General features: G+C 25.9%; 1 protein-coding gene across 4 annotated transcripts; it reads left to right on the top strand.

Moving 5' to 3' along the window:
• Positions 1 to 3,958: 3,958 nt before the first annotated feature.
• On the top strand, positions 3,959 to 17,323 carry LOC117172898 (serine protease gd-like). Of its 4 annotated transcripts, none has more exons than XM_033361188.1 (7): positions 3,959 to 4,079; positions 4,492 to 4,708; positions 8,052 to 8,226; positions 8,699 to 8,854; positions 8,943 to 9,116; positions 11,613 to 11,971; positions 16,914 to 17,323. In XM_033361188.1, exons 2-7 carry the CDS (start codon positions 4,493 to 4,495, stop codon positions 17,193 to 17,195), a joined length of 1,362 nt encoding a protein of 453 aa, XP_033217079.1. In that variant the 5' UTR covers positions 3,959 to 4,079; position 4,492; the 3' UTR covers positions 17,196 to 17,323. The 4 variants fall into 4 exon arrangements, with proteins under 4 accessions (XP_033217079.1, XP_033217080.1, XP_033217078.1 ...); XM_033361189.1 differs by having other exon boundaries at positions 4,484 to 4,708; positions 11,667 to 11,971; XM_033361187.1 differs by having other exon boundaries at positions 4,484 to 4,708.
• The last annotated feature ends 310 nt before the right edge of the window (positions 17,324 to 17,633 follow it).

The raw sequence follows: 17,633 nt of genomic DNA, 5'->3' as shown, positions 1-17,633 counted from the left end.
TAAATAGAAGGCATGCAAGAATTTGTCTCTTGTCCAAAATAATGTGAATAGTGAAAAAAAATTTTTTTCTTTATTTCTATTTTGGAGAAATACCGACCGTGCTGTCGTCAAACCCTGCAAGCAATTTGCAATGTTGCTAATGGGCTAAGTATGAGGTTTTTATTTATTAAAGTGGGACAAAACAACAAAAATTGCTCACGAACATTATGCACCAATAATGCAAAAACTAATGTTAGCACTTGAAATGCAAATAAACATATTTGGTCTGACATACGTATCAGTCTGATATCAGCTGTGTCAAAAGCAGCACTAGCGCAGCGAGTAGACAAGTTCGAACTTCTAGCGGTCTGTGGACAAAACAGATTGCATGATTACCGTCAGAGAAAGTGAAAAGTCAAACTTCTGCTGTAAAACCTAAATGTGTTTGTCGATAATCATTATTTGCATAAATAAACTTTTTTCTTCCTCCAACTCTTTGCGAAGGCCACAAACGATCCTTTAATATTCATCAACATTTCCCGAGAAAAATTTCCGCATTATTTAAACTTTTATTTTTCAATATGGGTGAAAAAATATTGATCTTAGGGCTGACTTGATCAGCTGTTACACTCATCACATGGCCTGAAACTTCAGTCACTTGTTTTTATGAAAATAAAAGTGGAACCGTATGTTAAGCTTGAAGAAACTTCACAGTGCTTCAATTGCCGGAAATTTCATCATATTTCTGACATGTACCACGCTACCCCACGCTGTGTCAAATATGCTCTTCACATAGCAGCGCCACCTGAAAAAAGATGCCCTGGTTCTAACCACTTGCGCTGAATGTGCTAACAATCACCTAGGAAACTATACATGATGATCTGCTTTTAGGAAAGCCTCTAAAAACCAAAAAATAAAAATAAAACTAAAAATATCCCGAAGGAAACATCTACAATCAACCTACCCATATTTTAGGTTATACCAAAGGATGGTACTCATTAAAAACTTTCACCTTCTGCCAGACACACGTCAATGCAGAGTTACTCTGCTTTACAGCAATATAGTGAACCTTAGGAGCATCTGAACCTAAAACAAACGAGACGAAACCCCAAATTAAACAACAACCAACCTCAGAAGTCGCATTTACTCACAACTCAACCTTACAAAGCATTAGTGTCAACTTAATCAACCTTATAAAAGAAGCAGCAACCTTAACCACCGACCTTATGGGGAGGGAGGTAAAATTAATATTGCTACAGCTATTACCTCAACTTCCAAGATTATAAATAGAATTCTATTACTTGCTGTTGAAAGTACCTACCTTTAATAACAAAATCCTAAAAATTATTTTATTGGTCTTTCAGAGTATCATAAAGAAAAGATTTGAATTAGCCAACTACAATTACCAAAATAAGATCACTATCTGCATGCTTGGTGAAACCCTGCTAAACCAATCCACAACATTTGCAGTTTGGGTCTATAAAATTAATAAAAATGGTACCAATACAGGAACAGCTATTTTAATTAAATAAAATATCGACCACCGCAAATGAATAATTCCTGACCTAAAAAATCTCGAAGCTACTGCTGTGCAAATCAAAATACACAGGGAGTCATATAGCATTGTCTCGCTCTACCAACCTCTCTCTCGAGAATCTCTAAAAAATAATTAAAAAAGAATATTCAAACTTGCTTTCTCGGCAATTGCTGCAGGTAATTTGAACGCGAAACTTTTAGTTTGGGATAGCAAAATAACCAACAAAGTCGTAAAACAATTAATTGAATTCATAAATTACATGAATCTCTCAGTTTTAACACCAGAATCCCACACCTTTTTCCCCCTCAATAGAAAACATATATCTGATCTTGTCGCCTTTGCAATTTCCAAAAATAACTTTCACAATCACAACATTTTCACTATGCATGAGCTTGACCCAAACCATAGACCAGCAATCTTATTTTTGTTTAATTTAATTTTCTTGGAAATTGATATGTTTTGTTAAAATTCATATTGTTTGGTTAAAAATTTAACTATTTTGTTAAAAATTTGTATTTTGTATAATTGAACTGGTAGAAAATACATTTTTTCATTTAAATATTTAACTTTTAGGGTTAAAAAATAGAACTTTTTTGTTGAAGATTCATTTTTGTTCGCAGAAAATTAATCTTCTGTGTAGAAAAATCAATTTTTTAAGTCTAAAATTAATTTTTTTTGTATAAAAATGGTTTTTTGTTTTTGTTTGAAATTCATTGTATTTTGGGTAAGAAAATCAATATTGTATGTTAAAAATAAATTATTTTGGTTAAAAATTAAAAAATTTTATAAAGATTCTGCTTTATGATTGTTTAACTTAACTGGTTGAAAATGAATCTTTTATGTTGAAAAATAATATTTTGGGTTCAAAAATTCAACTCTTTTGTAGATAACCCGCCTTTACTCTCTAAAATTTAACATCTTTTTTAACAAATTGATCAATAATTTTGTAAATTTGGCTTTCAGGTAGATAGTTAATCTTCGTGTTGAAAAATTCATTATTTGGCTGAAAATTTAAATTTTTTTAAATTCATGCGTTAAACTTTTTTGTTGAAAATTATTCTTCTCGGTGGAAAAGTCAATTTTTTAGTATGAAGATTAAATTTTTTTGTTCAAAACTGATTTTATCAAAATTAAGTTTTTTATTTGAAAGTTTAACCATTGCATTTTTGGTGCAAAATTTATACTTGATAAGTTGAAAATTTAACTACAGTAAAAAATGCATATTTTTTTATATGAAAATTCGTCTGTTGGGTTGGAAAAGTAATCTTGTATGTTAAAAATTGATCTCTTTGGTTAAGAATTCAGCTATTTTGTTAAAAAATCATTTATTGTTCAATTTAACTGATTAAAAATGTACTTTTTTGTTAAAAAAATATCATTTTGTTATAGAAAATTCAACTTCATTTTTTTGTTGAAAATCGAATTATTTTTTCACAACTGTTTTTTAATTTAACTATTATATTCAACAAATTTTTCCATTCGAAAATCTAACTCTTGAGGTTAAAAATTTTACTTTTTGCTGTAAGGTCATCTTTTTTGGTAGAAAATTAACCTTCTCTTTGAGAAAATTTATTCTTTAGTTAAAAAATTAACGTCTTGGTTAAAAAATCGTTTTTTCCAAATTAATTTTATTGTCTGTAAGTTTAACTGTTTCAATTGGGTTTAAAATTCACACCCTATGAGTTAAACATTCATTTATTTTATTAAAAAATAGTTTTTTCTCTAAATTAAACTGTTTGAAACTTCGTATTTTTCTTTTCAAAAAGTCACCTTTTTTCGTCCAAAATTCATTCGTTTGTTCAGAATTGAACTATTTTTTCAAGAATTCATTGTTTTTTCAATTAAATCATTTTGATTTTTATTCCACGTGCTAAAATTTTTCCTTTTAATAGAAAATCGGCCTTTTATGGTAAAAAAATCCTAATTGTTAAAAAAAATCTTCTCTGTTAAAAATGTCACTGCCTTCAAAATTACTCATCTTTTTACTTGAACATTGAACTATTTGTTTAAAAATTTTCAAAGAATATTTCGAATTCTCTAAGAGCTTAAGAGAAAAGCACCAGACCGGCAATCGGAAGATCTGTGGTTCGAGTCCCAGCAGAGCAATGGAAATAATTTTTAATAAAACAATTTTAATTTTTAAAAATTGTTACAACGTTTATCTTTTATGTTGAAAATTCGGCTTTTTTGTAAGAAATCTTTTCATTTTCCAAATTTAAAGTGCTTCATATTGATTGCAATATTATATTTATATTAATTCTATTCAAAAGAATTTATTCCCCTATTATTCTCCTATCTTTGGTGAAAATTACCCTATTTTCCCTGTTTTCAGTGAATTCAGCGCTACGTCTCTTTGAGGGGGGGGGGGATTGGAGGGGGTAAAAAATAGCCCAAAATTTGTGAGGTAGTTTATGGACGATCCCTTAGAGAAAATTTCCTTTCATTAATTTCGCAGGCAATGAAGGTACAGGTTAAACTCGTCTTGCGTCAAAATAATCAAATAGTATATTTGTGAAATTGTGGGTGAAGTGTCAGTGAATATTTATAAAAACTGCAATTTTTGGTGAGTAATTTAATTTTTCTCTTTAATTAAATTTACTTTTCATACAAGTGGGTCGTCATTTTATATAAAGATACCTAAACAATTTCTACTGATATACGTATTAGTAACGTTTGAAGAATTTTATCGCTCAACTGGGAATTAAATTAAATCAGAAAAGCATTTTTAATAAAACTAAGTGGAAAACTTTTTGCATATTTAATTTTCAACTAATAGTTTTATGTAAAATCAATATCAGTATTAAAATATTGATTTTAATTATACCAGGTTTTATTAATTTCGTCAGTTCTCTATGAGGAGTTTTTATTTTTTAATTCGAATATTCGATTCTTTGACAAATAATTTAGTTAAATAAAACATACGCTATATATTTATATATATTTTTTAATAATACTAAAATTATACAGGGATTCAGAATGAACAATGCGGCTTTTGGAATTTTATTCCTAGTAAATTTTATCAATATTGGATATAGCCAACTGCCACAATCACCTTGTCCACAATATTTCCAGTATCAAGAAAACGAAATAACTGGAGAAATTTTTGGAATTGTAGCAATTCCGCCGCCACTACCTAAGGATACTGCTTTGATGCTAAGAGTCACTTTGCATTATCCGACTCTTGTACTATCAGTAAGAAAGAAAATTTGATTTTAAAAAAATTCTAAGGGCATTGGCATTTATTCGATTCCTACTTTACCGACATTTTTTAGTTTGGAAATAAAAACAAGGAACGTTTATGTATTAATGAAATTTTACTAACACATACATAAATCTAAGAAATTTGTTTGCAATTGTGAAAATTTATTAAGGCAAAAATGTTCCTTAGTCACTTTTCTTTATTTTCCTAAACTTTCAGTTTGATATCTCATTTCTTGTGGAATTGGTATAAAAAAAATGTCAGTAAAGTAGGAATCGGAAAACTGTCACATGCCCTTAAGGCCATGTACCAATTCCGATTCCTACTTTATTGATTTTCCATAAAGTAAGTTTTATTGAAAATTTTATTATTTAGTTAAAAGTTCTACTACTTTGTTAAAAATTTAATCTTTTAGCTAAAAAAGAATTTTTTTATTGAAAGTTCATCTGTTTGAAACAGACTTTAAATACTTTCTTGAAAATTCAAAATTTTTTATTTGGTTTAATTTTTTTGTTAATCAAATTTAAATCTTGTTTTGGTTGAAATATCATCAATTTACTTTTTTTTATTATTCATCCTTTCTGTTTGAAAATCCAACTACCTGGTCCAAAATTGAACTATTTTGTTTAAAATCAATTTTTTCTGAAGATTCATAATTTTTGGTGAAAATTTATGTATTTCGTTAAAAATGTGTATTTTTCATTAACAAATTAATTTTAACATTTAAAGATGCATCTCTTTAGTTCAACCTTAAACTATTTTATTTATTATTTGTAATTTTTATTGCGTTCAGTTTTTTCAAAATTTATGATTTCAATTCATATTTTTTCAATTTAAAATGTAATTACTTACACTTTTCGTTAAAATTTCATCTTTTTTGTTTAAAAATTCAATTAACTAATTTAATTTTTTGAGAAAATTCATCATTTTAGTTGAAAATTTGTCTTCAAGGTGAAAAATTTACCATTTTTCGATTATTGATAATACAACTTTCTATTGTTGTTTAAGAATTTTTATTTTTAATTAAATCGTATTATCTTTTATTTGAAAATTCAACTATTTGTTTGAATATTCATCTTTTTGGGGGAAATTCAACTATTTAGCTAGAAAATTAAACGAGATGACTACGATTAAAACTATTCGTTTTAAAAAAAGTTGAGAATTCGGCTTTTAAACCGAAAATTCTGTTTTAGTTTGAAATCATTTCTTTTACTTCAATTATTTGGTTGAAAATTAAACTTTTTTGTACGAAATTAATGTATTTGATCAAAATTCGGCCTTTTAGTTGAAAATTTAACCTCGTTTTCAAAATTGAACTTATTGTCTATGGATTCAATAATTTTGTTAAAATTTCGTCTTTTTTATTCAATTTAATGGTACGAAGTTAATTCTTATTATGTTAAAAAAATAGTTTTCTAACCTGAAAAAGCAATTATGGAATTTTTGGTTGGAAACTTGTATTTTTTAATGAAAAATTTGACGATTTAATGGAAAATTAAACTATTCAGTTTTTAAGAGAAAATTATTTATTTTTTTACGGTTCTTCTTTCTATGCATAAAATTAATCTTTTTTTCTGCTGTGGCTTGAACTATTCTGATAAAATTCGTCTTTGTTGAGTTAATCAAACTAGTAAAAAATTCCTTTTTTTTTGTGTTAAAAACTAAACATGTAACTACTCCATTTTCGGGTTAAAAAATGAGTATTTTTATTTGGAAAATTTATTAATTAGTGGCACTTAAAATTAGTAAATAATAATAATAAATAATTTCGATCGTGACTAGTCTGCCGATAATGCAGATTTCTTTTTAAAAAATTTATTATTGATACAAATTTATTATTGCATAAGCGTTCCTTAGTCACTTTTCCTCATTTTTACTTTCCCAAAATTTCAATTTGATTTCACGTTTCGTATGAGATTCTTAGGATAAAAAACAATGCCGGCAAAGTAGGAATCAGTTTGACATACCGGATTCCTACCTTAACAACAAAATACCTGACTGTACACTTAATGAATAATAATTTGAAATGGATTCATTTTGATAATAATGATTTAACATGCCCCTAAAATTTAATTCATTATTTTTCATAATTTTCTTAATTTAGATAAGAATGATTGAATTTTAAAAATCGTGATGCGCAATTTTAAAATTAATTATTTTTAAGGTCTTAGATTCTAGATCGTAATTGGAGAAGGATTTAATTTTTTTTTAAATTTCAAAATTGATTAATTTTTACTGGTTCATGTTTATATTAACTAATTTACAAAATTTTTAATTACACCTATATTTTTCAATTTTTTAAAATCATAAACTTTAAAGTTTCACGATATTTTATTGTTAGTAATACTTCATTTAAATTAACAGAGATTATACTCATTATTAATATATTTATCAACTTTTACATTTTTAGAATTTGAATTAAAAGTTAGTATTCAAAGTTTTTTTGTTTTGAATTTTTAAAATTTTTTATGTTCCCAATTCAGACCTTTCTTAATGTTGTAGTTTCATTTTAAAAATTCAAAATTTTAGGACTGTTCCATTTATCAAAGTTCAATTTCGAACGTCCTGAAATGGCTGAAATTTTAACGTTCGATAACACGGGTCATTTAAAATTTTGAAATATTTGATTGAAAAATGTCAAAATTAAATAATAATTTTAAATAAAGTGTTTTGAAAATACTAAGCAATTTGATTTCTTCGTAAGATAATTAAAACTTTTAAGAGTTTGAATATAAAAAACTTTTCAATATCACAATTCTTGGCTACTGCATTTTTTAGTTTTTAAATTAAGTGTCTTATCTTTTAATTTTTTAAGTTTTCAACAGAAATTTTGTCATTTTTAATGGTTTCCATTTCAAATTTCTTTTTATTTGACACGTTTTTTGAAAAGAATAATTCAATGTTAAACGCTTGTAATTAAAAATGATAAAATTGAAATTCGTTTAATTTTAAATGATCCAATTTCTAAAACTCTATTCTCAACATATCCACTTTTATATTTTTTAAATTTTCTTCTTTTAAAAATTTTCGTTTGAAATCATTCAATTTCGAGATTTCTAAATTTCAAAAAAGAGTTTAATTTCGATCGCTTTGAATTACACATGATAAAGTTTAATTCCTTTCTGTTCCATTCGAAATAAAATTCATTAATATATATTTGTAAAAATTTTAAACGATTTGAATTCGAAATTATTAAATCTTACTTATTGTCCCAACCATTTGTTGAACCTAATATTTAAAAATTTCTTTAATAATGAATTTTCAAATTGTTTACATTTTCGAAAGCTACTGTTGAAATTTATGTTTAAACTCTAATAATTTTTTATATCGTTTCAGAAGTACAAAGCTACTTTAGAACTGATTAGATCGAGAATGGATTACGCCCCTGTCCAACAGGCGATTGATCAAGGAAAACCCTTGTTTTTCACACTTAGATTCTCGCCTAGAGACCCACTTCCTATAGTTAAACAAATTGTTTTTAACAACCAACTGATTTGTAGTGACGTACGAGGTATTCTTAGACAATTTTATAATCCACTACAAAATACGATTTAGAATACTATTGTATAATCATTTATTAAATGAAAATAGATAATTGTTTAAATTATTAATAATATTAAAGTAAAAAACTGAAGAAAATTATTTGAAATTCAAGAAATACTAAATTACTATTGAAGATGAACAAGAAAAAGAAGAAGAGGAAAGGAGGACGAGAAAAAGAGGGTGCAAGTAAAAAAAGAAGAGTATGAACAAGAGGTAAAAGAGAAATAAGAATAGTGTCTCTGTTCTAGCTCTTCTTCTCTCTCTATTCTTATTCTTGCCCTCCTCCTCCTCTTCCTCCTCCTCTTCCTCCTCCTCCTCTTCCCCCTCCTCATCATCCTTCTCTTCCTGCTCATCTTCCTCCTCATCCTCCTTCTTTTTTACTTTTTCAATTTAATATCATGCTCCTTCCTTTTATTCAATTTAATTAATTTTTTTTGCAGCTACGTGGCCAGTCTTTACATCAGTCGATCTCGAGAAGACTCTCTACCCTCCAGGATTATTATCCTTATTAACGAATCAATCTACTTCTACGAATAATCCAAATAGACCTAGTCAGGAACAGTTGTCACAACCTATCCTGTTTCCATCTATAAGTAGTACGGTCCCGAATTTGAAAAATAATTCTGGATCAACTTCTCCTTATCTTATCCCCTTTTCTATTTTCTATTTATATTTTCCAATTAGGTGGAAAATGCGGAATCTCTGAAAATGCGAATCTCTCAATCGATATTCGATTCGGATGGAATAAAACTTATCCGGGAGAGTGGCCTTGGCTAGTTGCAATTTTCTCTAATTTAAAAGGAAAGTTTGAACATCGATGTATTGGAAATCTCATTTCGAACAAACACATCATCACAGGTATAGCGTTTAATCAATTTTTTAATTTCATTTTTACGTTCTTGTTCATAAGTGTGTGATGTAATTTTTGAAATTTCTGAACTATAACTTTAACGGATTTTTAGGGACCATACAAAATTAATGTACTAATTTTCAAAGAAGTAGTTGTAGTTTCAGCTAAAAAATATAAATTGCCAATCAAGAAGTAAATAGTTACATTTCCCATTTAAAAAATTAATTTTAAGCACACAAATAAAGGAATTTTTAGCAAACTAGTAAAATTTGTAACCAATCACAAGATTTTTCGACTAAAATTATAAATATTTAACCGAAATATTCCAATTTTGATAACAAAAGTAATATTAAACTATTAGATAATTTTCTAACAACATTAAAAATTAGTTTTAAACTAAGAATATTAATTTTAAAACAAAAAAAGACGAAGTTTTGACGAGATAGATACATTGTAAAAAAAATAATAATTTGCAACCATATACTTGAATTTTTTAAAGAAATTGAATTTTAATCCACAAAGGCGAACCATCAACAAAATATTTGAATTTTTAACTTAAAAGTAGGTTTTTTGCAAGATTGTTTTATTTTATAAAAGGTAGATTAATTTTTTACAAAATAATTGGATTGGCAATCAACAACCTGAATTTTCAACTTAAAAAATTAATTTGCTATTGAAGACGGCAATCTTAAAAAAAGTACAAGAATATCTAAAATAAGTAGGTGAATTTTCGACGAAAAAGATACATTTTTAAACACATAATTTAATGCTCAACTAACAAAGTTAAATCTGCCACAAGAAAGTACAATAATTATATTCTGAAAATGAAAAATTTAAGTTTTTACCAAAAACTAAATAAAATGTCAACAGAATAGTTAAATAATCAACCAATGAGAATTTAGAATAAAAAATGGTATAATTACAATTTTAATTTATAAAAAAGAATTTTCAACATAAAAAAAATTTTCAAACAAAAAGATGAATTTTCAAGTAAGAAGATTAACTTTCTATCAAAAAAGACGACTTTTTATCAAAACACATGAATTTTCTACCAAATAGTCATTTCTTTAGGAAAATTTGAAAAACAAATGTTTTTACGGCAGAAAGAAAAATATGATTGCTATTTACGACCGTTGTTCAATTATATTTCTTTTGCAAATTGTAACCATTTTTTCGATAAAAATAATTTTTTTATTTGAAATGACTTCAGCAGGATATTATTTTCATTCTGAAAATCATATAAACCCCATTTTTATCTAATTCTTTTTGTTTAAAAGTCATTTGTTTTTTTTGTAAACATTTAAAATTCAACTATTTTGTTAAAAACTAATACTTCTTTTATTGAAAATTCATCTCTTTAAATTAAAACGTTTCGTGATTAAAAAAAAAACTATTACATTTTTTGTTTAAGATTCCACTTTCATTGTTGACATTTAAAATCTTTGGTTCAAAATTAAACTATTTTGCTAAAAACTTATCTTTTTTGTTACGAAATTAATCTTCTGGTTTAAAAATTCTTCTTTGCGGTTGAAAATTCAACTATTTGGTTGAAAATTCCTCTATTTTGTTGAAAAGCCAGTATTTTCACTTGAAATGTTAGAAATTTAAAGCATTTACAATTTAATTTGATATTGTACCTATAATAATTTAATTAAAAATATTGTATTCTCATATTTTCGTAAAAAACGCTCTCTATTTTAAAATTCGTGCTTTTTGTTTTAAAAAGTCATCTTTCTGGGATAAAAATTTAACTTTCTGGTAGAAAATTAATTATTTTTTATATGAAAATTTATATTTTTTGATTGAAAATTCAATTGTCTTCCATAAAATTCATCTTTCTGATTTAAACTTAAAGTATTTAGTTAAAAACTCTACTATTTTTGTTTAGGTTCGATTTTTAGTTTAAAAATTCGAGCGTTTGATTGAAGATTGTACTATTTTATCAAAAATTAAATTTTTTTGTTGACAAGTCATCTCCTTTTATGTAAAGTTTTACTATTAGGGTTTTAATACAATTGTTTATTTAAAAATATGTTTTCGGTTCGAAAAATTATCTGTTTCGTTGAAAATCAAATTACTTTTGGTTCAAGTTTGACAATTCGACGAATCGGTAAAAAATTCATCTTTTTAGGTTTAAAATTTACCTTTCATGGTTGAAAATGAGGTTTTTTTCGTTGAAATATCGAAAATAATTTCTTATTAATTAGCTTTTTCATACCTCTTGAGACAATATTTATTCTTATGAAAAATTGAAAATTAGATTTCAATTCGCTACTGATAGCCAACTTTCAAAACCTCCGAAGTTGTATCTTCAAAAATTCGTGGAAAATTCACTCACATTTTGCTTTTTTTAAACAAATTATTATCATTACTTTCTCATTTATTTTAAAATAATTATTTTAATTTTAGAAAACTCTTTTTCTTTCCGAGAAAAATTCCTATTTCTTGTATTTTCTATTGCTGTACTTTCATCCTCAAAATACAATTTTAAATAATTTTTTTAGCTGCTCATTGTTTAAAAGATGGTGACAAGGACATACAAGTAAATGCACTTTCAGTTTATTTAGGGAAATATAATCTATGGCTTGCAAATGAGATTGGATCCGTAAAAGCTAATATCTCAGCGATCAGAATTCATCCGGAATTCAATAATAATTTCACGAATGCTGATTCAGACTTGGCTATTCTCGTTTTAAAAAATCCAGTCAAATATTCGGACTTAATTTTGCCGATTTGCTTATGGAAAGATTCAACTAATCTAAAAAAAATTGTTGGAGAAACGGGAACTATTGTCGGATGGAGGAAATATGGAAAACATTATACGGGTGAACCTCATAAAACAATTGAACAAATAGTTTCTCAGGTACGTACTAGATAATTAAAGAAATTGTAGTCACAAGATCTCACATCGATTATTTAGTTCTCAGTTATGTTAATATTAATTATTTTAAATAAATGAGATTCCTAATTTACCGACTTATGGTAATCTAGGTCCCTATTTTATCGACCAAAGGCAATCTAAAATTCTTCTTTGACGGTTGAAGGTAATAAAAATTCCCTGTTTACCAACTGAAGGTAGTTTACATTGTGAATTTGTCGACTTAAGATAACTCAGATTTTTTTAATCGGTCATAAGCAATTGAAAAATACTGATTTACGGGTGGAATGTTATAAATGTTTCTGTTTTACCGACTGAAGATAATCTAAATTACAAATTAGCGACTAGAGTCAAGGCTAATTTCTACATTATTACTAGTGCTAATGGAATTAATTATCACCTCTGTCAGGATACTCTGCACTCAAGTACCTTCCTTATTAACCTTCAGGATAGGAAAGTTAACTTGGTTTTGGAAAAAAACTTTTCATTTCTAAAGAAGAGTTTTTAACTAAATATATGAATTTTCAACTGAAAGAAGTAAGTTTCAATAAAAAAAATCAAATAGTTAATTCTTCGCTTAAAGGAATTGATATTTTTAACAGATTTTTTTTTCAACAAATCGGTGAGTTTCCAACTAAGAACATTATTTTTTTATCAGAAAAGACGATTTTTCAACGAAATAAATAATTGTTCAAGTAAAAAATATCAATTTGCACATAAGAATGGGATAGGTAAATTTTCACTTCAGAAAACTAACTTTTAACGCAAACAATAAATTTTATACTAAAATGATGAATCTTCATCGAAAAGATTGTTTTTCTATCAAAAAGGTCAAATTTTTTAACTAAAAGGTAAATTTTATATTTTGAATCAAAGATGAATAAGTAAATTTCCTATACAAAATAAATTTTTAATCAATAATGAGGTATTTTCATCAAAATAGTTCAATTTCAAACTGAAAAAATATAAATTAAGAAAAAACATTGATTTAAAATATGTTCAACTACAATGATAAATCATCAAGAAAAATTATCAATTGTCAATGCAATAGATTATTTATCAGCTTAAAAAGAAGAATTATGACCACAAAGAATAATTTAAACGAAAATTTTAAATTTTTTCTACAAAAAAAATGCATTTTTAACCAAATGGTTGAATTTATTACCATAAAGATGAATTTCCAACCCAGAAGATTATTTTTCTATCAGAAATATGAATTTTCAACAAAATATATAAATTTGCAGTCACAGAAATAAATGTTTAAGGAAAGCTATGATCATTTCATCGAAGAACATGAATTTTTAACCAAAATATTGTATTTCTAACCAAAAGATTGAATTTTTAACTAAAATGTTGAATTTCTAAGCAAAAAGACGAATTTTGACCCATGAAGATTAGTTTTCTATCAAAAAAATACGAATTTTTAACCAAAAAGATGAATTTTTAATCTCAAACGTTATTTGTTTACAAAATGCATCAATTTTTTGCCAAACATTAGAATTTCCAACTAAATAATTATTGGTTTTCAACCAAAAATTGAATATTTTAATTTTTAGTTATGGAAATTATTTTGAGCCAACAAACGAAGCATTTTTAACGAAATAGTCTAGTTTTTAATAAACAAAAAAATTTTTATTAAAAAAAATTAATTTTCCACGAATTAGTTGAACGCTTAACCAGGAGAAACATTTTTAATCAAGAATATTAATGTTACACCAAAAAAGACACATTTTTAGCTAACAATGTATTTAATTTTTAACAAAAGGATTGAATTTTTAAAACTTAAGTTTTAAATCAGACAAGAAATAGTTAAACATTCCAGCAAAAAATTCGAATTTTCAACACAATAAATCAATTTTCAACAAATAAAATACATTTTTAACAAAAATTATGAATCTTTAACCCAAGAAAATGATACTACGAGTAATTTTTAACAAAATGCATGAATGTTCAGCTAGAAAAGATAAATTTTGAATTAAAAATGGAACAGTTATATTTTAAATTGAAAAAAATTATATTTTAACCCGAAGAATTTTCAACAAATTACTTTAAATTTCGACTAACGAGAGTAATTCTCTTATGGAAAAAGATAATTTTCTTCAAAATACCTGAATTTTCAAATTAAAGACGTAATTTTTAACCACAACATGAAATGTGTTTTTTTCAATATTATTATATTTCTAGTATTAGTTACTTTTTAGCAATTTCCGTCGTCTTTTTCATACGAACAATACTAATGTACAATTAGAATATTTACCATAATTAAAAAAAAATTATTTAAACAAATGTAAATTATTTAAACAATTATTTATTTCTCAAAAATGAAAAAATAATCGTATTTTCTGATTGAAGTGCAGTATTTTGTCATTGTTTGCAGTGTAAATGTGTCTAAAAAGGTAAGTTAATTATTTAAACAATTAATTATTGTTTATTTTCAAAATTTCTAAAAATTGAGCCAGAAATGTATACATTTTTCAATTTGATATCCTATGCTACTTTTTGTTAAATAATTACACATTTTTATGAATTTTTTCTAATGTTTAACAAATTTCTATTTGTTTAAACAATTTTTATTTGCCTAAGCAGTTATTTTTTGATAACTAAAAAAATGAAATAAAATAGAAGACATACAATTAATTACGATTTTAAAAGTATTATTGGAAAAGTAATTATTTAAATTAATTAGATTTGTTCAGACAATTAAAAAGCGGTAAATTTATTCTTTCTATACACTATACAGTCCGAAACATAATTGTATGTGTTCTATTTTATTTCATTTTTTTAGGTATTGAAAGAACTGCTTAAGCAAATAAAGATTGTTCATGAAAATGGAAATTTATTAAACATAAGAAAACCTATCAGAATTATGTAGTTATCCAACAAAACGTAGCATAGGATACTAATTTAAAAGAAAAGTTGATATCTCTGGCTCAATTTTTATAAATTTTGAAAGTAGTCAATAAATAATTATCTAAATAATTACATAATGTTTTTGAATTAGTTTACTACTCAAATGACAAACAATTACATTTTAATCAGAAATCACGATTATTTTTTACATTTTTTAAAAATAAATAATTGTTTAAATAATTTACATTATTTAAACAATGATAAAAAAGTCATGGTAAATATTCAAATTTTCTATTATCAATAATTTGTGTGAAAAACACTATTATAAAAAGCCTATTATATTTTTCGATAAGAATTAATCTTTTTTGGTAGAAGATTAGTCTTTTTAATTTTAACATTCAAGAATTTGTTAGAAAATGGACGTATTAGGTTAACCAAAAAAGTTGAATTCTGACCAAAAAATATAATAGTTGATATTTTAACCAAAAAAAATTTTAATTACATATTGAAAGTAGTAGAATTAATTAAAAAAAAAACCAATTTCCAATCAAACTGCTGAAGCCTCAACCTAAACAGATTAATTTTCAAGCACAGTTGCGATTTTGCTAAAGAAAGGTGAAATTTATCATTAAAAAGATACGTTTTCGAACCAAAAAGACGAATTTTCAAGAAAATAATTCAAATGTTAATGAAAAAACATTTTTTAGTCAAGTAGTAAACAAAAAATTTAACCAAACAGTTAAATTTTTAAGTTTAAAAGATGAGTTTTCTTCAAAACAGTTAAATTTTTAATTTGAAAATGTAAATTTTCAGGAGAAAATTTAATTTACTTGTTTTATTTTAAAAGTAAATCGATAATATTATTCTTATTAATATTTCATATGAATCTAGAATATTAATTTTTAATGCATACTTACTAATTTTGATTAAAAAATTAAATTAAGGTCATGTGACGAGTGGGTCACGTGAGCAGATTCCTACCTTACTGCCACGTTTCTTATTTCCCAACTTATTTTCACACGAAGCGCCACATCGTGTTAAAAATTTGGGATAATAAATAAGAAGCAATAAAAAAGGTGGGTTTGGTCTTAAACTTTAATAATTATAAAAAAGCAGATAAAATATTTACAACAAAAAACTTTTTTATAATTATACGAATTTAGGATCAGACATACCATTCTTAGTGCTTCTTGTTTATTATCCCAAATTTTCAACGCGATGTGACGGTTCGTGTGAATATAAGTTGGAAAATAAAATAAATGAGGGTAAGGTAGGAATCTGGTCACGTGATCCACTCATCACATGGCCTTAATGAGATACTATATTACATTACTTACCTAAGCAGATGGAAAACTTTGAGGTTAGAATTGGAGGTTTCAATAAACTACTTTGAACAATTTTTTTAGAATAAATAATCAATTGAGTGGCAAGGTTGTGTCTTATAAACAATATTTTTAATATATCACGAAAATAACACTCCTATATTTAATTAAAAACACGGCTAAAGTGACCGTCTCAGTAATGGAAACGCAATTTCGCAACTCAGGTTCTAGTAATCGAAACTGAGACAGTCATCGACAGATAGTCTCGATTTAGGCAACTTCGCCAAAAATTTGTCAAAATACGGGACATTAGAATATTCATAAGTTATCGAATAAAATCAATAATAAAGTTACGTATTTTATTCTTAAACGTATTAAAAATGTGCAAAAACATTACTTTTTCTTTTAGTGCAGGAAATTTCAATAATACAATGCTATAAAAGGTATTAGGAAAGTATTGAGAAACAAAAAAATGGCGAATTTTGTATCAGTTCATTCACGCATTTTGAGGAATATTTTTTTTTATTTTTCACTAGATGTATAACTTGTCAAGACAAAAATAAAGAGTGTTAACAAATTTAAAAGAACTTCAAAAATAATAGAACATTTTTACTTTTATGATTTATGTTGGAATATAAAAGATACTCAGCGTTATTTATTACTGTCCCAGTATTGGACATACTTTCTACGTTTTCCCAGTAATGTTCGGTTTACCTTATGTCACATTAAAATAGTATTATTTTTTTATTTTTTAGGAAAACTGCTTGCGAAGTAATCCTGGGTTTGCAGAAATTACATCGAATCGTACCTTCTGCGCCGGAAGTAGAGACGGAAGTGGACCATGTTATGGAGATAGCGGAAGTGGATTTGTAATTCAGGATCCAAAAACTGAAAGATATCATCTTCGAGGAATTGTTTCATTGACTCTTTTTGATGATAAAGTAAGGACCTGTGATTTGAAACAATATGTCGTATATGTTGACGTCGCGAAACATCTAGCTTGGATAAAAAAACAAATTTCTAATGACCTACATTAATTTTAAAAAAGGGATTCTTCCCGGTTCTACAAAACCCTAAAAAATGTCTCAATGTTCTTTAAATCAGAGAATAACTTTTGTTTTTACGATAGACTCACTGTAGCCTGAAAATAAATAAATTTTTATTCTTAAATACTTTTTTTTAACCCTTAAGTGCACGCACAACTTTATCCACTTTGGTACATACTCAGGATATCCGGGTATCTACCTATAATTTTAAAAAAAAATACTATTGTGCAATTTCAGTAATTTCCTTGTCATTTATTTCAATAAGTAAATATCAATAAATATCTTTAGATTGCCATACACAGAATGGAAAAAATAATTAATCAATGAATAATTATATTATTGATAATTATATTATTCCTTAATTTATTTCACGTGTTTGCAGCAAATAAATGGTTAAAAATACTCTGGTGTGCACACAAGGGTTAGGCC

Source organism: Belonocnema kinseyi, chromosome 5 (genome assembly GCF_010883055.1).
Source record: "Belonocnema kinseyi isolate 2016_QV_RU_SX_M_011 chromosome 5, B_treatae_v1, whole genome shotgun sequence".
NCBI lineage: Eukaryota > Metazoa > Arthropoda > Insecta > Hymenoptera > Cynipidae > Belonocnema > Belonocnema kinseyi.
Note: the sequence above shows the minus strand (reverse complement) of the source record. Positions and strands in the feature narration are given on the sequence as shown.